At 44.5% G+C, this 25,373-nt stretch overlaps 1 protein-coding gene across 1 annotated transcript in view; it reads right to left on the bottom strand.

Moving 5' to 3' along the window:
• LOC119660192 (probable serine/threonine-protein kinase DDB_G0282963) overlaps positions 1-25,373 on the bottom strand; it is a 69,368-nt gene that overhangs the window by 29,173 nt on the left and 14,822 nt on the right. Inside the window, 2 exon segments of the mRNA XM_038068612.1 lie at positions 3,736-3,756; positions 3,758-4,326. Of these exon segments, the coding sequence (XP_037924540.1) occupies positions 3,736-3,756; positions 3,758-4,326 (590 nt within the window).

Below are 25,373 nucleotides of genomic sequence, written 5' to 3'. Positions count from 1 at the left end.
AATCTTATTGCAGGTTCTGTCCTCGAAAAGAGTGTTACAAATGACGAGGTGATAGAAGCTGCAGAAATCCACAAACCTCCCACAATTATCGTTACCGTCGCCAAAACCGTGCGTACTGATCATTTGTCCGAGGAAAGTGTTTTCAGGGCTTACCTTGAAATTCAGACCACATCCCTCACGATCGCAATGCCACCTTTAGGAATCCCCACCTGAACTACGAGTAATTGCCCTTAGAAAACATCCTTTTCCACTGTATGGGAAGTCTCCGCTGGTGCATAGCATTGTACAGATGTGATACTCCTTAATCTGGACTGAAATCTTGCAGATATCATCTATTTGCGGAGGGAAGTGCTATCCCAAATACTATGGGACCCCATAGGAAACAAAATACTGGTGTTCCGAACATCTGAACATCGAAGTCGATGGTAAACAACCAAAAGGCAGGCCGAAACAACGGTACTTTGATACGCTGGATGGGGATTTAAAAGCCTCGAGATTACAGATCCAGATGAGGCATTCGATAGGGCCAAGTGGTGAAATCGATCACCCGACCCCGCTTGTGAAGGGGACAAAGTCTGAAGAAAAAGAAAAAGAAGAAGATCGAGTATAAAATCTGGGAAATAGCTCTACTACCAAACCCTGTCTCCACCTCCACGTGGGGATCGCTAGGAGTTCTTTCTTACTGAAAAACTGTAGACGGAGAAGACGGAAGGCGAGTCTCCGGGGCCTAAAAACGGGACAAATTGTATCAACTGGTCTGGCAGATTGGGGGTTGAGTAGGATTGACAACCCTACACGGAAAACCGATTTTACGAAGCCACAGAAGGATTTTGGATTTTAAAACGACGAACCCGGCAACGACAACGGAGTAACGATTTTCTCATGGAACGTGCGCTCCCTGTACAGACCGAATGGTGTTCATCAGCTAGCCGATACCCTGTCCCAATAGAGGGCTGATGCAACAGCGCTGTAAGAGATGCGCTGGACAGGGACCGGTTTCCTGGAGGAGAGTCACTACACCATATATTATAGCGGCCATCTAGTAAACCGTTTGTTCGGAGTAGGTTTCTTAGTCAGCCAAAAAAATATAAACGAAAGGCTATGGACTCTGTGTTTGCGAGCAAAATTTTGAAATATAAGCCTCATAAACGTTCACGCACCTACACAGGAGACTGCAGAGTTGGAGAAGGATACCTTCTACGAGGCAGTTGAGCGGACCCTCGAAGGTATATAAGTATGATATCAAAATCATACTTTGAGATTTCAACAGTCAAGTCAGTTGCACCATCTTTTCATCGACCTTAAAGTCGCCTATGACAGCATAGCCAGGGTAAAACTGTACACCGCCCTGACAGAATTTGGTATCCCATCGAAATTGATTAACCTGGCCCTCGAGAAAGCGATTCACGATGCAGATGTTAATGCAAGAGGCATCGGCATCTTCAAATCCATCCAACTACTGGCCTAAACTGACGATATTGACATTATTGGGAACCCGAGATGTACAGTCTACCTTCATCCAGATCGACCAGGCGGTGCGAGATCACGGGCTGAACATTATAAAGGAAAGACGAAGTACATGGTGACAGGTCAGTGCCAAAAATCAAAGAACGAACAACATCGAATCGCACTTGTCAAACGAAAATAATAAAGATAGGAGACTTTGAGACCGGTAAAAATTGTTTCTTATCTAAGGTCGAGTATCCACAACCGATAACAGCTATGACGGTGTAATCTGCGTACGGTTGTTGACTGTCAACAGAGCCTATTTCAGCTTACAAAAACTGTTTCGCACGAAAAGTTTTCACCATAGGGTCAAAGCTCTTACTGTACCAGACAATGATCTTGCCAATCATTATGTATTGCTCGGAGACTTGGGTTTTTAGCAAAAAAACTGTGAACTCTTGGCCGCATTCGAGAGAAGGATCCTCCGAAGAATTTCAGGCCTCCTAGAGGAGGATGGACGATTCCGTAACCTACATAATGGCGAAATCTATGAGCGATACCACGACCGTCTAGTTGTTGATAAAATCCGGCTGAACAGGTTGCGGTGGGGCGGCCACCTAATCCGTATGGATGAGGATGACCCAGTCCGGAAAGTCTATAAGGACAATATCCATGGTGGGAAAAGCAAACGAGGCAGATTCTGCCTAAGATGCAGCAATGGCGTAGGTCAGGACGCCAGACAGCTTTTAGGGATATCAGATTGGTGGACCTCGGCGCAAAACCGGGGTTTCTGGAGTTCTTTGTTAAGGCAGGCCTAGACCGGATACCGGTTGTTTCGCTGTTGATGATGATGATGCGATGCCTCTATGCCTCGGTGTAGCGCTGATGATGATGATGAATATTGGATACACAACTTATTTGGAATAAATATTTGGCATACATGGGGCAGGTAAGGCAGAGGAAGTAATACCATTGATGGCGTATTGGTTTACTCCATAGCCCATATAACAATGAAATTTATGAAGGATATTATGACCGATTGCTTCTTGATAAAATCTTGTATAGTAGGTTGCGGTGGGCAGCTTCGAATTGCCAAATCTCGCATCAGGCGAATCCGTAAGTGCAAGGGAACGCATTACGTGCAGGAGTCGGTGGGAGCAAATGCCCACCTATGGTTAAAATTGGCATAAGGATATCCAGAAATCCAACCAGATGTGGAGGCCCAGAAAAAAAGTTGTTTATAGTGTCCTGCATCGGAAGCTCAATGCCGTCGTTTATTGGGAATGGGCCATCGGACTCCCAGCCGTCGATTTACAGTAACCACAGTGCCTAAGTAGTGGGAGACTTGGCTAGTAGAGTGCAGATGAGGTTCATACCAGATTCTGTTCGTAAGAGCTGGAGGCTTAGAAGGTAACCACCGGGGGCAGCATGGTTAAAAGGTGCAGGAATTGTAAAGAAAAGGGTCATCTCGTCAAACACTGCACGGGGGATCTACGATGCATGTTATTTAGAGGAGAAGAGGAAGTGGATGACGGTCACGCTGCAGGTGGTGGTAGGTGTCTGGTATATAGAAGGGAGCTGAATCGTACGGCTAAATTAGGTTGATGCAAATCAACCTTGCGAGGCAGCCCGGAACCTAGTCTCGCAAGCTATTCCAATTGTCATAGTGCTAAGTGCTAGTGCTAAGACTCATTCGGAAATGGGGCGATATAAGGGTGCGCTAAGGCAAGGCATATAGAAAAACAGTGGCATTCCCGGGAAGAAAATCTAATGGTGTTCAGGAAACCAAAGTACTGGTGTCACCAGGAAATTTTTGTTGTTGAGATCATTGTACCTGCAATCCAGGAAACCTTGCTGTAAGATAAGAGGGAAGCTAGAACACCAACAAATGGACAAAGAATAATGCGATCTTCGAAGTGGCCTTAAGAAGATCATACGGAAGAATAAGCGGAATTATTACAGGCAGCTGCATCTTGAGGTAGATATGAAAATGTAGGGTTCTGCCTACAAGGTTTTAAGAAGCAAGATTCATGATAAACATCCACTTTTGTTCAAAATAATTGCAATTTTTTTACCACAACTAGTAGGAAGTCGACCTCAGTCCAACGGGACAACAGGACGTATCCTCGCTCTCAAGGAGAGAGAGAGTTGGGAGAGTTGGAGAACAACGATGAAGTAAATGAATAAAAAAACCCTACGTATCTTTGCCAGATTCTTCGAGGGCATGGTTAACATTGAAAAAACAAAAATATATATTTTTCACTATTTTAAAACACAATCTAAAATTACCTCGCCATGCTTTTCGCGTGCCTATTTTGGTCAGACGATAGCACCGATCAACACCTATAGTACAAATGAGTGGGTTACAAGCGGTCAAATAGCGACCATTACCACATCCAACATCACAGACAATTGAACCAGGATCTAATCCTGCTAGGAATTGTGCAACACGTGGTCGTACGGGCCCAACTGATTCTTCACAATTTTCATAGACATCATGAACATAGGCGCGTTCTAGAGCAGCCGAACGACCACTTGCTTCAGCTGCCGAATTCACTGATGTCACCGATGATGCAATATTTGCCGTTGATATAGCGGAGGATATTGATAACGGTCCAGCTTTAGGGGTTGCTCCTGTTGTATGTTTTGGAGGCCGTTGCTTTTGATATGGCGCTGGAGATTTGGTCGCTTGTTGGAGGGGTCGATGATGGATAAAATCCCGTGTTTGACGCTGATTGCGGTTCAGATCCACCTTGGATTCGTGTAATGGGAACGATGTCGGTAAAGTTGGATATAAGTTCGATGTTTGTATGCGGAAGGATGTGGCTGGTATTTGTGGATTTCCAGTTTCGTAGATGAATTCTCCAGTGTTAGGGTCACCTGGAAGATAGAAAAAATGATTGAAATTAGGCGTTCTGGTGAGAACGGTTACTATTTAATAAAGAATTCAGTTGAAATTGTTATAATGATTCGAGTTAAAATTAGTTTTAACGCTTCAAGTCACTCGTCCCCGTTAGGCACAAGAGTGATTAAGTGTTATTCCTACTCCACGTATTTTCGTTTCGATGTTGCTGCTATGGGTGATAGCAACGTCAATTATATATGCGGAGCGACCCGTTTTGTCAACTAACAGTATGTCAGGCTTGTTGTGTGGAATATGGCGATCAGTCAGAACTTGCTGGTCCTAATACATGCAGTAAGCAGAACTATCAAGCACTGCTTGCGGCTCATATCGGTAAACCGACATGTGCCTGTGATCACCCCATGCTTATATGCAAGGTTTTGATGGATAACCTTCCATACAGCATTATGCCTGGTGATGTATTGCACTGGTGTCATATCAGAACAGCCAGAATGAGATGGTCCAACGTCTCTAACGTCGAACCACACATTCTGTACTGGTTGCTCTCTTGCCGTTCTTTCATGATGAGCGGGTGGCAACCACGTCGTCCTGAATGGCACGCATGAACTCCTCCGTTGAATGATTATTATAAAAATATACTTTACAATACCTTACAATTATATTTAGACACTATTGGTTTGAGGACTTCCTTTTTCCTTACTCCTCTCTTGCCCGCAAAACTCACCTAGATAAAGGGACATCTTCAATATCATGGTCTGAGTATGTCCAAGGTAGGGTAGGAACCTCAAATATTGGTTAAGGATGAGATCCGTCGTGGATCCACCTTTTCGATCGCGAAAACTTGGGCGCAGAATTGTACGCGCTAGATGCAGGCGAATCCCCGTGTTTGTGTTTATTTTCAGGAACCGAAAAGAACACGTGAATGACATGTGAGCGATTGAACTGCTTAAGGACCCCCCCACATTCTCCAGCCTAGTTAGCACAGAGGTGTGCAAGCACATGTCCACGGAGCACTTCGATGGAGCTTCAATGCTTGCGGAACTTAAGGTCGTCGGCATAGAGCCAGCAGGGATAATTAAGGAAGGATTCCTCCTCGTTTATAAAGAACAAAAATAATAGGGGTTCCAAAATAGAGGCTTGTGGGGGAAAAGGGAGAACGGGATGTGCAGCTATCAAAAGTTACGCGGTAGGATCGATTGGAATGGTAAGGGGCAAACCATGTTACAAGTGACATGGGAACGGCGACAGAGGTGAGGACAAAACTGTCTTCTGATTTACCCCGCCGACGGCTTTAGAAAAATCTAGATAGGTAGTATACACTTCCTGCAGAGAATTTAGACTTTTAGCTCAAAGTTGGTGAAGTCGAGCAAGTTGAAGGCATTGTATCTATGTTGTTGTTGTTTATATTTTCTGCTCTCTCACTATGAGGTGGCCAAAGACAACCAGTTCCTGATATACTTTTTCAAGACTTTAGAACAGGAGGAATAGAAGGAGAGGGAAGCGGAATTGGATAGGGTGATTCTCAGCAAAAGTACGATCGCCGCATTTATGACTGGGAGTGATGAGAGCTTCTTTCTACAGGCCCAGAAAATGACTCTCGTCGAGGCTTTTATTGAAAATTACAGAGAGGGGAAGGGAAATTGACTGTCCAAATATGACCAAAAAACAAAAAGAGGTTTGAGAGACCTTCGTCACTAACATGATAGGGTTACTAATGAAGCAATCGACTAGAACAGGTTGAATCCAGTCCGGGGAGAGAAGAAAATGGAGAAGAGAGAACATTGACTGCGGAAAAACAGCGCCGCCAGCCAGTAAATCGCTAGATAGTTGGGAGGAATAATCAAAGGAACCAGCGAATTTGATGAAAGCCCAGAATGGTTTGAGGGTTCCGCAGTCGAATGAGATTTCAACATTGGCCAGATATCCCTTTCCAGACTAGTGTTAGAGTGTTGATTGAAATGAATAAAAAAAAAAAATGAAGTCAGCATGGTTTCCAGAAGGCAGGACTTTTTCCGAGCAGGAAGTTTTTGACAAAATTTTTTTCTAGAGTTCAGCGGTGAACCAGACTGGGTAAATGCGTAGTGACTTAGGCGAGGAGGGGACGAAACAAAGAAGGAGATCTAACAGAATTGTGTAGAAGATACTGGGGTGCTTGGTTGCACATTAATGGAGAGAGGAGAGCGGCGCAGGTGATTGCTAAACTTGGCAGCTTTGCGCATGACAGGGGGTGGTGCCGGGTGAACTGAGCGTTAAACTGCAAAGCTGGATAATGGGCGTCAGGACGAACATTGGAAAATCCAACGTACAGGAAGATTTAAGAGGACAAGGTCAAGAGTGCGATTTACGTGATTACCGCAAAGTTTGAATTAAACGGTGTTACAAGTGTTCATGGAAGTGGATAAAGGGAAAGAAGGGCGGTAGGAGTTATTGGGAAGGGATGGAAGACCAAAGAGAGAGAACAATGGGGTTAGGACATCTGATAATCTGTCGTAGAAATCTTTATATAATAGAGGACGGGTGAGACAGGGGAAATATGTACTCAGGATATGATAAAGGGACATGCGGATGATGGTTTCAACACGGAATGGAGAATTAATAACAACAGGTGGCCTCCACCGACTGACTTGCCTAGTGAAATGCAGTCACTGTCATAACGAAAGCCAGAGTAACTTTTGCAGAGATCGCTGCTAGTTTCAATAATACAGATGACGTGATGTTGGAAAGCTGAAGCAGTTAAGTTGAAACTTGACAGCTTGGTCCATAGACTCCTTATATTTTGGTAGAAGAATTTATGTTGTTTGAAAAAATCGTTCAAGGTCGGTTAGACACACGGGTAAATCGGAAATTTTCTCGTGGGTTGGTCCTTTAATAAGACTTAATGAGACCCCAAGAGCAAAGCTCGCTGCTGGCAAGATCTGGGCGACGAGGTGAATGGGGATCCGTGGGGACTCGGTTACAAACTGGTAACCCGAAAAATCGGGGCTCTGCGGAAACCCTGTTCACTTATGGGATGGTGACGTCGCCCGGAGAGCGCAGGGGGACTGTCCACTTTTCTCTATAAAAGAGTTGAACAGGCAGTCCTCTCTATGAAAACAAGAAGGCGCCAGGACCCGATGGTATTCCAGCAGAGGTATACAACATACAGAGGTATTCCAACACCGGGCCGACCTACTGCGCAGCGCATTCAACGCTTGCTTGAAAGAGGGCATTTTCCCTGCTCGTTGGAAAGTTGCGAGGCTTGCGCTGATCCCTAAATGGAAAGGCGACCCCGAATTGCCGTCTTCATACCGCCCACTATGTATGCTTGACACTGCTCGAAAAGCTCATCAGAAGTAGACTCGCTGAAGTGATACGCGCTGCCGGAGATTTATCTCCCCGGCAGTTTGGTTTTAGGGCAGGGAGATCGACAATTGATGCTGTCATGCAAGTCGTGAACGCCGTTCGACGAGCAGAGGCACATAGCCGCCGAACTCGACGAGTGGTGCTCCTCGTAACACTTGACGTCAGAAGCGCCTTCAATTCCGTAAGATGGAAAGACATTCTAGGAACGCTACCTATGACAGTCTGCTTAAACTCGACATGCCAGAAGAGTCGCGCCTGGTCGGCTACGCAGATGGTGTCGCAGCGCTTGTTGCTGGACGCACTGTCGAACAGGCGCAAAGTAGACTCGGCATATTGATGCGACGGGTAAGCGGATGGATGAGTACTCATGGTTTCAACCTTGCACTGGAAAAAAACCGAAGTAGTCATCCTGACTAAAAAGAGAATTGCGACCCTGCGCCCCATATCGTTTGGCGAGTCGATCATCGAATCAAAATCAGCGGTAAAGTAACTCGGGTTGACTCTTGACTCAAAGATGAGCTTTTCTGAGCAATTCCAAGCAGCAGCGAACAAGGCTGCGGCTGGAGTTTCGGCGTTAAGTAGGCAAATGGCAAACATTGAGGGTCCTACGTCTAGCGGGCGACGTTTCCTGTTGAGTTCAACGCAATATGTTTTGCTCTATGGCGCAGGGGTATGGGCTGGCGCTCTTAAAAGAAGGTATATCGTAAACGCCTCGCGTAAGTACAGAGACGGAGAGCTTTACGGGTGGCGTCTGCGTACCGCACTGTCTCTGAACCGGCCGTGATGGTGATCGCGGGGGTGATCCCCGTTGCCCTTCTTGCTCGGGACCGTCAGGCAATATACAAGCGCAAGGGAGATGAGCTAAGGGAGGTGGTTGCTCGCGAAGAACGGCAACACACTCTAGACGAGTGGCAGCTCTCTTGGTAAATGAAACTAGAGGCAGATGGACTGCGCGGCTCATCGGCAACTTAGGGTGTGGTGGGTGAATTGGAAGCATGGTGAGACTGACTATTTCCTTACCCAATTTTTAAGTGGGTATGGAGGTTTTCAGTCTTACCTGCACAAGATTGGAAAGGCGCGTTCTCCGGAGGACTGCTGACAGGTGGAACCGTGTTGCCCATTACGTTCGGGCCCTTCTCGTTGCTAAGAAGATAGAACTCGACCGGTGGAGGAGCCGATGGCAGGGGGTTCCTTGAACTGACAGTTCCCTTCCTCCTCTCCCCTCCCGTGGTGAAAGGAATTCCTAATTTGAAGGCTCCGCAGGGCGGGAGAGTTCGGGACTAGCCCGAAGTAATGTGACAAACGGTTCCAGGCTAGCTCTCTGACGATGGGGGGGTATTTAGTTGGTAGTCCAACGACGTACCGAATCGGGAGTCCAACACTGTGTGCGTAAATGCATTCACTTACCCTACCCAAAAAAAAAAAAAAAAATGAAGACCCATACGGTTGAAAGGAAGCTTTTGTAGTGGCACTACAATCGAATGGGTATAGCCGCCAAATGAGAAGGAAATGTCGGCCCAGGTGACTAAGGTGTGGCCTCAGTATAATAAGTCGTAGTCGCCAGCAGGCGCCGGACATTTGTTGCACTTGCAGAAGCGCGCGAGTTTCGCCTAAATGCATGGAAAAAAGAAGTCAGGACTATTTATGAATCACAAAACTTTTTGAGGCATTTAACCACATTATCGGAGTGCTAGAATCACACTGCTGATGAAACTAATTGAGCCTGACAAAGGAGGCAAAATGAATGTAGCGCACATATTCTATATGCTATAGTTTATGAAGAACGTGCGCACCGTCCAGAAACCAATCATAGTCCGTTTTCTAACTATTTCTGTAGCCCTTGGTTAGTCCCTATCCGAGGCGTTGTTGACGTTTGGTAGTAGTAAAGTTTCGAAAATTTGTGGGTTGTTGGCTCACAATTTCTATCCTTTTAGTCGCCTTTTATGACAGGGAAGACTTTGAGTGTAATTTTTAAGCCTCAACTCACAGGGCTATGGAAATAGGCAAACGAACATTGACATAACAAAAGCACAAAACTTTAATGCCTGAAGCATGCAGTTTCTGTTTTCCCGACTTTTTTGAGTTAGATTTTTTGTCATCGTGTGCGGGAAGAGCACACTAGGGTGTTGGTACCACTCTTTATGAGCAGAGCATGGTCATTTTGTCAAACTTCTGCGAGGATGTGTTCTCGTTGAGATCATTTAGGATAGCCTAATCAGTGATATTTCGTTTAAATTAACATTCGTCATTGCTTCTCTGTTCCTCCCTTCAGTAACGCATGAAAAGTTGATAATCATACGTTGCCATGCGTAAGCAATATATCAGAGATTATTTCCACCACATTTGCACCTTTTTCACTTTTCGACCAGTCACCATCGCAAACATTCCCGCCCCCGGGCAGTGTTTTTCCAATCAACCGTTGACTTATCAGTCATTCATCCAACTGCATTTATCGATTCTACTCCACAATATCACTTTAATAATTTGTTATTTGATTGACCCGGATACTCCCTCGTTGCAACGATTCTTTCACACACCGAACTAGGTTAACCGGATCGATAGCCCAGACCGAAGCATGGACGAAAGGCAGCAGTCATTGCTTAGGGTGGGAAGGCAGAAGGCAGAGTGACGAGTGAATGGGGACTAATAGCATTTCCTCTTTGAAATGAATTCATCGTTGATTGTCTGATAAGCTTGTTTGCATTACTTCGATGGAGAAATTGCGAACAAAATGCGTTCATTACATTGATTGACAATGTTGTTTGTATCATGCTTCCGAGAGTGACGGAAGCGCCCATTCAATGAAAATGTTCATCTCCGGTTTATTTCCAAGCACCATTCGCGAGAATATTGAAAAGGACTCGACGTAAATCAATATCGGAAAAGTTTCTGATTTGAAAGAGATTGCAGAATCTTATTTTCCACCGACTAGGGCTTCCTGCGGAATGGATTATTGTATCTGAAGAGTGCATTATATTTTATCTGTGTTATCCACTCTATCCCTTATCCTAAGAACCCGTCGAGGATTCTTCAACTATTTGTATGGTTTTATGCACCAAGAGGTCGATTTATTATAAGCTTCAAGCAATGTCGGGACGATTTCTTTTGTGTGAGCTTAATTCAGTGAACTTTCCTTTCTTCTTCACTCCTTTGCGCTCGCATACTAGAATTGCAGACATGTAGATTTTTAACGGAGTTATTATAGCACTTTGATGCATTCTGGATAAAGCAAATTGTGTCAAGCAGCGTTCAAAACTCGTGGGCCCCATCCATTGAACTCTGAGTTTGCACTTTCACTTAAGCTAACTTCCATTTCGTCATCATTTTGCACTTTCCCTTGTCCATCTAATCTGCTGGGACCTATAGCCTAGTTACACGGAGCTCGGCGGTTTTCTATGCCACTCTATCTGGTAGCAGGTGAAATATGGTAAGTGCCTTCCTTCCCTTGTGGGGGTTGCTTTCGCACTGCACTACAGCCGGGAAGGTTGAATGCAGGCATATATCATGGGCTCTCTATGCAGATGCATTTTTAGACGGTAGACCTTTCAAGGATTCACATGCCCGACTATGTGGTGCAGGCTAAAATGGAAACAAATTCTTTCCGCACACGTTAAACACTAGGTTGGTAGCTACATCCAATTACGAAAATTTCACGGCTGAGCTGGTTTTACCTCGAACGTAAATAATTGTTTTCGAGGGGCAATGGAGAGGATGCACGAAACCATTTGCAAATGAAGGGAAAAATGAATTCCTTGGATTATAGTAACCTCGCTAAAGTTTTCCGTATATTGACTGTTGCTGTTTTGAATACCCACTTACACGATTGATGGTGCATGATGTTTACCTCAACGCCTCGTTATTCTCGCAGGATTTCAGCACTATCCGGTAAATACCATTCAGATCATGGATGCAATTTGGATTCCCACTCCAAACTGAATGTCGACGTTTTCTAGTTATTTTTGGCGCATATTCCAATTTGTTTCTCGTATGTAAACATACTATTTAAAGCTGGTATTGTTTCTTAAGGTTTAGTGTAAAAAAAACCTTATTCAAATCAATTCGCTGTCTGTCTGTCGGTCTGTCACACGCACTTTTCTCCAAAACGGCTAAACCGATCCGAACGAAATGTGGTGGACAGATGGGAACTATGAAATCTCACGCATACAGCAAGTGACATCAATTTGCGTGCAGTTTAAAGGGGGGACTCCCCATATAAATAAATTTTTCTTCGAAGATAGTCATTCGATACCCCGAATGAAATGTCTCGATTGGTACTTTCCGAATCTGATATTCGTGTTGACGTGGATTGCAAAGGGCGTGAGTAAGGAGCCAAAATGTGCATATTTAAAGTAAGACAGGACTCTTTTTCGGAAACCACCCAACCCGAAAATCCGAAAAAAATCAGAGTGCGCTTAGATGAGATCTAGGCCTGAAAATATGTCCCATTCCAATATCTGCTCAAATAAACTTTCTATAAGCGCAATGCTGACCACATTGCCTCCTAGTGTACCGTTACGGTCTTGAATGAAGTGCTCTAACACACTTCAAGGCCCTCATCCAACATGGATTGTTGCGCCAACGATTATTATTATTATTATTAAAAGTATGTTACCAGCTTTCAGAAATTGACTAAAAAACCCCCTTGAATTCATCTTAGGACTTCTGAATTTCGCACCACCATAGAGGACCAAATTTTGCATTCACCTGCCATTTCATCGAAATGTGGCCATTAACGACAAAGTTAAAAACAGTTCAAACAAGCAAATAAGATGCTGACGTCACAATCAACGAGAATAATTGACATTCCAGTGAAATATTAAAATTCCATTCATGAAGAATCTACTTGTCCCCAGCCCCTTTTTAAGGTTTTGTGTAAAACAAAACCTTATTAAAATTGATTCAATGTCTGTCTGTCTGTCACATGCACTTTTCTCTAAAACGGCTAAACCGATCCGAATGAAATTTGGTGAACAGATGGGAACTATGAAATTCCACACATACAGCAAGTGGCATAAATTTAGGTGGAGTTTAAAGCGGGGCTTCCCATGCATGTAAAGGGGGATTCAACAATTGTTTTCTTTGGATATAGTCGTGTAGGGTATCAAATGAAAGGTCTTGACCAGTACTTTCCGCAACTGATATTAGTTTAGTCCTGAATTGCAAAGTACCCGAATGAGGAGTCAAAATGTACGTACTTAAAGTGAGACAGGACTCATTTTCGGAAACTACCCAACGTAAAATCCGAAAAAAAATCAGGGTGATGCACTTAGATGAAATCTAGGCCTCAAAATATGTCCCATTAAGATATCTGCTCAAATAAACTTACTAATAGTATATTACTACTTTTTAGAAATTTTTTTTTGTTTGCCTCCTTGTTTGCAAAAAAATCAGACAGCCAGTTTTCGCAAGCCTTTTTTGAGGCCAACTTAGTAGCACTAAAAGCGTTTTGCATTGACCGGAAGATATGGTAATCACTTGGCACCATGTCCACACTATAAGGTGGTTGCGATAGGACATCTCATCCGAGCTCCCGTAGCTTTTGGCGGGTCATCAAAAATGTGTGAGGCCGAGCGTTGTCCTGATGAACACAACACCATTCCTATTAACCAATTCTGGCCGCTTCTGGTCAATCGCCTGTTTCAACAGTCGAGTTGCTCATAGTACAGGACCGAATTGAGGGTCTGGCCATAGCTGATAGTGGCTGTCAATCCGGGCTTGGCGATGGTTTGGGCCGGCTCGTCGCGCTTCGACCACAATCTTTTTCGCTTGCGGTTATCGTATGTGATCCACTTTTTATCGCCAGTCACCACCCGCTTTAAAAAATGGGTCGAATTCCTTCCATTTAGCAGTACATCGCAGGCGTTGATTCGGTCCAAGAGATTTTTTTCCGTCAACATCGTGTGGCATCCAAACTCTACCTTTTTTGGAATCCAATCTTCAGCAAACGGTTCCAAACGGTTTTATTGTCTATACCTAGTTCCTGGCCAATCGAGCGAATGCTCACATGCCGGTCTACTTGGATGATTTCCACGATTTGATCGGTTTCTACGACGATTGGCCTACCAGTACGGGGTGTATCTTCGACATCCACTACACCAGAACGAAATCGATCGAACCAACGCTGTGCTATGCGAATCGTTACAATATCGGCCCCATAAACTTCACACATTTTTTTGGCCGCCTTCATTGCATTTTACCTCTCAGGTAGTAAAAACGTAAAATATGACGAATTTCTTGCTTGGTGGAGTCCATATTTGACGCGCTATAACTTGAAACTGAAACGTACGATCACAACCCTGTCAGAGAGACACTTGTAGCACAGATTGTCGTTTTCAAATCGTCGTATAGTATGATCCCATGGGATAAGTACAACACAAGATATGTTTAAATGTCGCCATCTATTGACAAAATAGGACACTTCTTTTTCCTCAACCCTATAACAAGAGTGCGAAGCGTATGAGGTTGTCTATTATTAATACAGGTGTTTCCATCAAATGATTTATTTAAATCGCTTTCTAAAAAATAGAGTGCAATGGAATTTTTATCTGTGTGACACGGAGCTGTCATGCATTCGTCGCTTCTCACATCTTCTTCTTTTTCTTCAGCCTTTGTCCCGTTCGCAAGCGGGGTCGGCTCGTCGTGCTCGGTTTTGCCATTTTATTTTATCAAATGCTTGATCTGGATGTAATCGCGAGGCTTTTAAATTCCCATCCAGCGTATCAAGCCACCGTTGTTTCGGCCGCCCTTTCGGTCGCTTATCGTTGACTTCGATGTTCAGACCAATATTGGTAAGTGAATTCTCGTTAGCGCGAATAACGTGACCACACTATCTAAAACGCCTCACTCGCACTTTTCCACGATCGGTGTAAACCCATATTGATGGCGGATATTCTCATTTCGGATGTGATCAAAACGTGTCACGCCACTAGTCCAATGTAACATATTCGTCTCCATTACCACAAGACGCCGTTCATTGTCTTTTATAGTCGGCCAACATTCAGAACCATGGAGAGTGACAGGACGGACGACATTGCGGAAAATTTTAGTTTTGAGACGTTCGCTGATACGACCATCACAAAGAATACCAGTTGTGGAATGCGCCTTCAACCAGGTTGCGTTAATGCGTGAAGCAATTTCATAACGCAGTTTTTTATTCTATTTACTCGCTATTTATCAGCCGATGGAGAACTGCATTATGCTCCTCAGATAGTGAAAGACAAAACCTTTTATACCTGAAGCGTAAAGTTTCCGGTTTCTCGACTTATGCTCCGCGCTTCAGGTATGAAAGGTTTTGTTTGCTTCTTCTGTGGGTATATTTGAGTGCAGAACTATCACATTTGTACGTAGCGGGTTTATGCATTTAACATGTCAGACTACTCACTTTAGTGTGATATTGATATTTAGTTGCAGTAAATTTAAACGGTAACTCAACTTTGTGCTACTGTAATGTTTGTTAACAATAGTATGATTTTGATCAAACTTGGGGATAATATGCTTCATATTATATTCTGTACTACTACAAACTTTTATAATTCTGGGATGGACCCTGGGGGGGGGGGGGGTGTTGGGGAAGTTTATTAAATATGCTCAAAAATATGGTAATATAGTATTATTAACTTAATTTGAGCAGATATCGATTGGGAGAATTTTTTGAGGCGCCACATAGAGGCAGCTTCATGATTTTTTCAGATTTATGGGTTGGGTAGTTTCTGAGAATCGGTCCGTTAAAGAAACCATCATTTTCCACCCTCCTACTCCCCACTTTTCTAACAAATCTCAAACTAAGGTCGGCCTCGAAAAGTACTAATCGAGATCTTTCATTTGATACCCAACACGACTATATTCGGTGAAAAAAAATTGTACACTCCCCTTTTGCATGTATGGTTTGAAGGGAGCCATGGGGAATTAAGCTACGAGTCAACGCCATTCTTAAGTGGACAAGCAGGTTATCGTGCTGATTTGCAGCGGTTTGGTTACGACTGCAAAATGAGAAAAAGTGCTGAGATACTAATAAACTTCAAAATGTAGTACTTTTAGTACTCAGCGCCATGCGTACTCATAATCAGAATTTATCCTTCACTCGTGTTGGTACTTATGTTCCTCATTCGTTCTTTCTTCCGGCTGACTTTCTCTTGTCTAACCCTCGGACACCACCTTGTCGTGGTGGGTGAGCCTGTAGTAGTTTACTATTCAACTAAGGGTGCCCCGAAGGATATAAACTCTCCAAGTGGTTAGGAGTCACAGACTCCACCCGCGACCATGAGCAATCATGCCGCGGCCGAGGCACGGATTTTGCGGACCGCACCACATACATACTCCCCTGTAGATAAATCTGTAGAAGGCATGCTTTCCAACTTGAGGAAAGCTTGCATTTAGTGCCTGCGGCGAAGTTAATCAGAAAGGAAAGTACGTTAATTCTCAACTTGAGAGATACTGGAAGTTCGACTACGGCCGGCCCGTCCTGTCTGTCAGAACTTTCTCCTTCACCCTTACCGGAAGAGCGGAAGAACGGGAAGCTGGTGACGTGGACGCTACTGGTTGAACGCCAGTATATGGAAATGGATCCAAGCGGCCCGGACACCGTGAATCTGGAAAGGCCCCAAGTTGGCGGCAGAAGAAAGCACTGCGAAGGAAAATGAAGCGCCTTGGAAATGAGGACATGGACGTGGCTGTACCACTAGCTGCAGTAACGTCCACAAAAATCGGACTGAAGGAAGCGGAATCTCCGGCGGAAGGGATAAACTGGAAACCCCGGTAAGATCCACACTAGACGCACCAGACTGTTCTGTCAGCGGTAACCCGCGTAAGAAGCGTAAGACCAACACATCTTCTGTGGCCTACGCTTTATTCTGCTCCGCACCAGGGCTTACATCCAGGCGCAAGCTGTAGCTTCTGTTCTAACTGCTGCCGTGGGAGTTTCCTCCAAGGATGGCAAAATGTCAGAGGGACAATTTACCATCCTCCGAGAATGCCTTGGAAAAAAATGCTGGAGCTTGGGCGAAGCCACAATTTAACAATCAAGGAATACGGACACGAAGGCGGGAAGGAAGAGGACGTATGCGCAAGTTTCAGCCTCTGTTCTGTAGCCGTGGGAGTTTCCTCCAAGGAGGGCAAAATGTCAGAGGGACAATTTGTCATCCTCCGGGAATGCCTGTGGAAAAAATGCTGGAGTCTGGACGAAGCCACGATTTAACAATTAAGGCTTTCGCGATGGCCTTCTCCATTTGGAGTGCACTGATGAGGCTCCCTTAAAGTGGCTCCAGCAGGCAATCTGGCTTTGAGTTCCGGCGGTCGCCCCAAGTTCACTATTGTGAACACTGAGCTACGCAGGACAGAACATGTCGGATATTGGTTATCGGCCCTCGAAGGAAGGCGGAGGACATCATCCGCATGCTGGATGAACAGAACCCGGGCATGGACTTTGGGGGGGGGGGGGGGGGTAATCCCCGTATGGGGGCTCGCGCTAGTGAAGGGACTACAGAGTGAACCCTACCTGCTAGTAACTTCTCCTACACCTTCCAAGGAGCAAGCGGAAGAAAGGGAAGCCAGAGATGTGAACGGAATTGACTTGATGCCAGTTCGAGTGATCGAACCTATGCAAACCAGACACCGCAAACCAATCAAGGTGCTAAGTGGAAAACAGACGAATGCTTTCCAGGATGAGATGAAATTTTTTATGGATGAGCACATGGGAACCGCGGTACCTCCAAGTGCGGCTTTTCGCAGAGAAATTAAACACGAGGGGATCGAATCTCTGGCGGTACGGTGTGGACGAAACCCCGTCATACGCGGACTGCCGCATACGCTTCTAACTGTTTTCCATAACACAATAGACTAAGTTTATGTCGAAAAACATAAAGATTGGTCAAATCAACCTGCAGCATGCTCCCTCCTACCTGTTGGCAGCGAGAATGGCAAAGCTGCAGGATTTCCCCTACATCTTTCTAGTGTAAGAGCCCTGGGTTCGATTTAACAGAATCTGTGGCATTGGATCAGCAAAGGGAGCTAGGATCTTCTACGATGAAACATTCATAAGATCGACTTGTGTCCTGATGTCAAGACGGTTAGAGGCAACCATGCTGAGACAGTTCTGTTCTCACAACTTAGCTACGGTCATCATACAATGCCAGATAAATGGCGAGAGGAAAAACATCATAGTTGCCTCCGCTTATTTACCCTATGATTCTTTGTATCCTCCACCGACGCAAGAACTTAGGGATCTGGTGGCGTATGCAGAATCAAGTGGCCTCGAACTCTTAATAGGTTGCGATGCGAATGCTCAACGTATTTGTTGGAGCAGTAGCAAATGCAATCCAAGAGGAAAGAATCTATTTGATTTTATCACTTCAGCTGGTTTTATGACTGCAAACGTAGGGTGCGCCCCCTATCAGATCACCGATAATTAAAATTCAATCTGACTATTGCGGGTGAACAGTCTGCAGTACAAAGACGGAATCCTAGGAAAACGGATTGGACAAAGTTCAATGAACTTTTTGGCAATAAAGTACAGTTCCCTAGGTGACTAAGGACTTTGGCGCTGGAAGATGAATTGAAAACTCTGAACTGTACACTTTTAGAGTGCTATGAAGAGGCTTGTCCTATTTCCCGAGGCCAAAGCCGTAAAATGGCTCCTTGATGGAACCGGGAACTGCAAAAACTCAGGAAATCAACCAGGTGACTTTTGAACCGTGCTTGCAAAAGTAATAAGAACGAAGACTGGTTAAATTTCAGGGACTTACAATGTGGATATAAGAGGCTCGTTAGGTGTTCGAAACGAGATTCCTTTAGATCGTACTGTGAGGAACTGGAAGGCGAAAGAGATACTTCAACGCTGTGCAGAGTCCTCAAAAGGGATGAGTCGGCTAAGTTGGACTTTCTTAGAAAACCCGACGGTACTTTCACGAGCTCCAGACTGGATTCAGTACAGACCCTCCTGGAAGTACACCACCCGGAAGAACGGGTTAGAGAAGTGGTAGGGGGAGAGTTGGCGGTTCTTGCAACCCCTTCAACACGCAAGTTTTGCAAGGGGAACTGGAACACTGCGAAAGCGGTTGCTACCCATGAAAAGGTGAGAGTTGCCATGCTGTCCTTTGAACATTTCAAAGCACCTGGCATGGATGGCATCTATCTGGCAATGCTAAAGGAGGGTATGGAGCACTTAGAGCAACTTCTAAGAAATATTTTTCGAGGATGTCTGGCTCTGGGTTACTTGCCTTCCTCTTCAGACAGATCAGCTTGACTTCATTCTTGATGAAAGGTTTGGAGAGACTGGTGGAGCGTCACATTCGTGGAAATGTACTTAGGTTGCACCCACTTAATGAAAACCAACAGGCTTGCCAGGGTGGAAAGTCTTGTGAGTGTGCTCTACATTCTTTGGTCATAAAGATAGAGGATGCAACTTTGAATGGTGAGTATGCGATGAGGGTGTTCGTGGACATTGAAGGGGCTTTTGACTGTGTGCATTTTCAAAAACTTTGCGATGTCGCCAGAGAGCATGGTGTTGATGATGCTTTAATTAAGTGGATTAATGCTATGCTAAGGTGGAGATTGCTGTGCACTAAGGTGAGTGTCGATCGTTATCTTACTGCAGAAGCAACGAGAGGCTGCCCCCAAGGAGGTGCGCTTTCGCCACTTCTGTGGAGTATGCTGATCGATTCACTACTATGCGAATTGCAAAATTTGCCTATACACGTTCAAGCTTATGCTGATGACGTGGCTGTGCTTGCTGTTGATCGGGATCTTGGAACGCTGTGCAGGAATATACAACTTGCCGTTGGTTTGATAGACAGTTGGTGCCTTAGGCATGGTCTTTCAGTTATTCCAAATAAAACCGCAATGGTATTATTTACAAAAAGTAGAAAACTGGATAGACTTTGCCTCCTGAGGTGAGGGGTATTGCCCTTCAAATTCTCCGAAATATCTGGTAGTCATTCTAGATAAAAAACTTCTTTGGAACAAACATGTAGAGGTAAAGATGGGGGACAATATGCCGAAATTTAGGCAATCCTATGCGCGGCAAAGTGAGTGACGAGCGGTTGAAGGGCAGGCGCATCGCAGTCTGCAGTTATAGCCAAGCTGCATTGAGGGCGTTGAGTAGTCCTTTGATCACTTCGAAAATCGTTCAGGAATGCAGAAACCGTTTCAACTCTATCTCTAGATTCAATATGGTGGAACTATTCTGGGTACCTAACCACTGTGGCGTAGAGCGGAATGAAATCTGGGATTCTTTAGCGAAAGAGAAGTCAATCTCCCCTACGCCGGAACCGGAACCAGCAATTGGAGTATCAGTAGCATTGGCTAAGTCTCTCTTCAAAAACTGGGAACAAGCTTCCCACAATGACAGGTGGCAGAGCCTAAATGCTGCTTGACACACCAAACTTTTTCTGCCAGAACCGAACATGCGTACCCCAAAGTTTATCCTGTCGACAAGCAGGAGGACTTGCAGGTGTATTGTGGGCATTCTGACAGGCTATAATTCACTAGCTGGGCATATGCTCAGAATAGGAATCATTTAATCATAGGTGTCTCTCCTGTAATGAGGAATCGGAATCCACGGAGCATTTCCTATGTGAATGCCCCACCTTTGAACGCATCAGGCATCAGATCTTTGGTGCCGATATTCTCCAGTTGCGATGGGTAGCATTACATCCACTAACGGAAATCCTGCGATACGTTCATGAATCCGGAATATTCCGTTAGACAGGGGTGGCGAGTATAATGGGCCAACACGGCCTAAGTGCTCAGAAGCTGAAGCTTATCCCTCATCACACACACTCCTCTTGCCTAAACTTCCTATGAGTAGCATCGGCATCAGCTTTTCGACTGCAGTCCATATCCCCTTCGATTTCAACATATGATTCAACTGTAAACCTCGGGCATGGAAATAACAGTGTTCTACGTCCTCTGCAATGTTCGGGCGCATTGGACAATATGACGACTTATCATGCCTAAATCCATAGAACTATGCTCGATAACCTCCGTGTCCGCTCAAAACTTTTGTTCGTGTCGCCGTGGGCTTGCTCAATCCATTTCCGAATATCTATCTGTCTGTCTATCACATGCATTTTTCTCAGAAACTCATTCTACGTGGAATTTAGGGGGGTCTCCATACATGCAAAGGGGGGGGAGGGGTGTACATTTTTTTTCCCTGAAGATAGTCATGTGGGGTATCAAATGAAAGGTCTTGATTAGCACTTTTCAAAGCTAGTCAGTTCTGACATTGAATGCACAAGGGGAGGACGGGAGCTGAGAAATGCTCATTTCACGAATCAATTTTCAGAACCCATCCACCCGATAAAACTGAAAAAAATTCCGAAGCGGAGCATAGGCTCCGAAATACCTTCCATGTACTGTTGCAAGAAAGTTAATAATAGTGTGTTACTATAATTTTTAGTAATTGACCCCCTTAAGTTCATTCTAGAACCATGAAATTATGCAGTAATATAGACTACAATATGAAGCATGATCCTGTGGGAAACTGAAAGGAGCGTAGTGGGGGTATTGAAGGAAGCTAAGCAGGAGAAGAAGGAAACACACTGCATACAAAGAAATCAATCTCTCACCAACTTGTCACAGGATAAATAGAATGAAATGATGCGGATGCTTGCAATTGTCGGAAATTCCCGTCTAGAGGGAATTTTGAGAGATCAGCTCCAAGATCTGTTACCTATAATGAAGCACTTATTAGTGAGCTTTTAAGCATTGTATCTCTAGGGTATATCTGCTGTGGATAGATTGGGTAATATGGATTGCACCAAATGATTTTCTTATGCACAACCACTTCACAAGGATTTTCTGCCACAAGGGCTTCTTCGGAAAGCATTAATTAGCAACAGTTTTCAGCTAGTTCGAGTTAAGTTTCCTTTTAGCTATCATTCAGCCGTTAACATCGAAGTAAATTTCCACGTTTCCTCGATTTCACCCTCCAGGTATCCGCTTATATTTACTTTTCCAGTCCCCATAATACACAATAACGTTTCATGCTTGGCAAATTGGTTTCCAGTTTGCATGTACCTACAATTCTTCCGGGTTGAAAGGGTGGGTGAAGCGTATGTGCTTTGCTCCTGCACCTTTGTAGTATTTTCACTAGAGTAGCTTCACTAATCAATGTTCAATAGTGAGAGTACCGAGACTAACAAGTGGAATTTATTCGTTTAACAGGACAAAGGACGGAATTTGCATTCGGGCTGAAGTGATAAGGGATTCATCTGGTTTTTCCAGTTGAGTACGCCAGATCGATAGGTTAAAACTGGGTTGGGCTCGGTTAATGTCCTCATCTCCATGGAAATGATGAAAGTGTCTTTGACCTGGACTTTTTTGCTATTTCGGAGCAATGACGAAGGCAATTAAATTTTCAACGAACACATGCATGCTTACATATCCCTCAGAAATACACATACCGGGTATATTGCAAGAGTGCTAACGTACTGTCAGGATTTTTCTCTGTTAAACGTATATTGCCTTGTGTTCAGTTGAAATTCGGTATTGAGGGTAATTGAGCTGCTGATATCAAGTGCGGAGGAGGAGTATCGAATGAAAGTAAAATTTTCAGTCATCTGTCCTGTGGGTATTGTCACAGTTGAAATGTAGTTGCAAGCCAGATGCACCGATGGTAAAAATTCGGTGAACAGAACTCAAACGAAGTCGTATCACTTTCAGATAAGATTCTCAACCAGTTTTTCTAAGCCGAACTACATGGTCTCTATAGAATGGAAGCTCTCATTTTCCCGACCGAAACTTCCTTAAGAAATACGATCAATAACATGCTCCTCAGATGCGTCCTTCCATGCTTCGAACTTGCCTACCCCCTCAATTGAGATAGCTCAAAACTGTCTCGCGGTTGTAGGTGTTTTATTTTTGTTGCTACACGTCTCCTATATTTGTGGGAAACCTATTCTTGGCCATCGTTCTAATAGAATGCATTGGAAGCATTAACTGCCTTCGTGGTATTGCGGGACAAAGGGAGAAGCATATAGCAAGTGGAAGTAAGGAAGCCTTAAGTCCATAGGATTTGGAAATGGGAAGGAAGAGCGGTATCTGTGAAGAAAGACTCGGGAGAAAAGCGAAATGGAAAAGCTTTCTGCGGGTTTGGCTTTGATGATGGCTTTGAGGTGATTGACGGGGTATTATGGCAGGCGTACATGGAGCGTGTATATATTTTTCGGACATAGCAGTTTTAATTCTGATTTGTGGTGTTATATTGAATGCTTTTGAGTGAAATGTTCATAAATCCTCTTATTACATTATGTCGTCTGGAGAACTGTTTCTCGAGGGTGATTCAACTCCTTCTTTGCTATGTTTTTAATGACATTAAGAGGAGATGGACGTTTAAAAAGGTGAAAAGCATAAGCTATACGCTTCAGGTATGAACGATTTTTTAGATTTTTTGTGTGAACAAATTTGGATACATGACGCCTCCAGTTGTGTGTCATTCGTACTGTATACGCAACATATCCGATTGTTCACTTTAACGTTTATGAGGGTGCAATAAATTTACGCAAAATATAAAAGTTTGGCTTATTAAAACGACATTAATTATATCAGGATTTCCACCAAGGTGTTCAGTACACTCTATACTATTTTTTTGAGAATTGTGGGGTCCTAAGTCCGCATCAATTTAATGCCGGATCGGACCAAATGGGGAGCAACTTACTCCCTCTTTTTTTGGTCCATGGACCCCTCGTTTAGGGCTTAGCACCCAAACTTTAAAAAATGTCAGGCAATGACGGCTTTACGGTTATTTACCAGCGCAGAAGCAAATCGTCAGACACTGCCTCACCTTTGCCCTCTGACGATTTGCCTCTGCCCGAGTTATCTCGAACAAAACGAACAAAATAAATACGTGTCTGCACGCTCAATGTTGGTATCCTAACTGGAAAGACCGAGGAACTTGCAAGAGCCCTTCGGAAAAGGCACATTGATATCTGGGCTCTGCAATAAACCCGATGGTCTGGTACCAAAAGCTGCGACATTGAACACGAACGCGGTAAAAATGGCTATAAACTTATCTATATTGGTAGCCCACACACTCAATATGGCGTGGATATTGCTATCTCAGAGGGTCCCCGTGATGCCATTAAAGAAGTCGAACAATCTAATGATCGGCTGATGAAGCTCACCATTATATCAGTTGATTGCACTATTTACTTCTTCACCGCGTACGCACCACAGACAGGTCGACTTGATGGCAAGAAAGATGCCTTCTGGCAACTTCTCGATGAAAAGACTTGTCACGTTCCTGCTGACGACTATAGCATCATTGCGGGCAACCTTAATGGTCATGTGGGTGAAAAGGCACACGGTAGCAGGTTCCATGGAGGAAAGGGGTTCAGAATGCACAATGAGGGTGGCGAGCGTATAATCGATTTTGCGGACATCCATGACTTTGTACTTATGAATACATGGCTCATCAAACGATTGTCTCATCTCTACATTTTATAGTCGGAACAGTAAAACGCAAATCGATTATATTCTCATAAAACGCTGACATTTTTCCACTGTCACTGATTGTAAAAGCCGTTCCTTATGAGACCATTGCACCTCAACATCGACCATTGATTGCGGTCCTACGAATTAAGTCACCGATAAAACAGCGTGAGGAACGCACTGGCCCGTGCCGCATTAAATGGTGGCGATTTGATGAGAAGAAAGAAGACCATTACGAATGTGTAGGAATTGCAAATGAGAGACACGATCCACAAAGCGGCTTCTGCAACCCTCGGGGTCACCAAGCCGAGTAAGCGGTACATCAACCGAGATACTTGGCTTTGGAATGATGATGCTGAAATTAAGGCTCGTGAAAAAAAAAACGCCTCTACCACAAATTTCTCGACGATAAGACGCGGGCCAATTGGCAAATTTATAAGAATGACAACCGGGAAGCAAAGAAAGCGGTCGCTGTCACCCGAGCAGACCATTACAAAAATCTTTACGATAAACTGGACACTCGAGATGGCGAGAGAGATCTGTATCGATTTACTAAAAACCGTAATGAACGTACACAGCATATCGATCACTTCTGTTGCGTTAATGACAAGAACGGTACTTTGGTTACCATCCGTCGAGCCGCGACACATAGATGGCGAGAATACTTCGAGCAGATTTCAACTGAAGAATTTGCGCATCCTCCACTTCTGCAATCATTGTCGACATTTGGACCAGTTCCAACTGTCAGCGCAACTGGTGCTCAGAGGTGGCGGGCAGGAAGGTGGGGAGGCAAACCTGTCAGCCGAACCAAAACCAAGCGGCCGAAGAGAACCTCCATAGTGGTAGCAACAGAGACGCCGTATCGTATTGGCTTGCCGGCCATGATGCAGTAGGCGCATGCTCCAAAGGCCTAATTAGGGAGATCAGACCCGAGTCTCTCATCTGAAGTGACAATAGTCACGAAACCTTACCAGTGGTATACTGGTACCATGGGAAGTGGAGTAGCTCCTGGACTCACATTCCTGTTATATGTGCGTTCAGCTCGGTTGTTTGCGGTTGGCCCCCTAGTGGGAGTTTCATGGGAGTTGTGATTACGTTCAAGCGAACAGATCCCTTTGGGTCTCAGCGTGGTGTTGCTTTTCAACACGGGTGCCGTACTTCTTAGTTCGGTAGATATTTTGGAAGGTCTTGTATCCACCAGTATGAATGCTGACCCATGTACTCGGTATAGACTGGTACTGCCGTATGGGATGATGATAGTCCCCATATCTCCGATAGATTTTGTTGACGCGAGTGG

The sequence above is a fragment of the Hermetia illucens genome, chromosome 6, assembly GCF_905115235.1.
Source record: "Hermetia illucens chromosome 6, iHerIll2.2.curated.20191125, whole genome shotgun sequence".
Classification (NCBI taxonomy): domain Eukaryota; kingdom Metazoa; phylum Arthropoda; class Insecta; order Diptera; family Stratiomyidae; genus Hermetia; species Hermetia illucens.
This window is presented reverse-complemented; position numbering and strand designations above follow the sequence as displayed.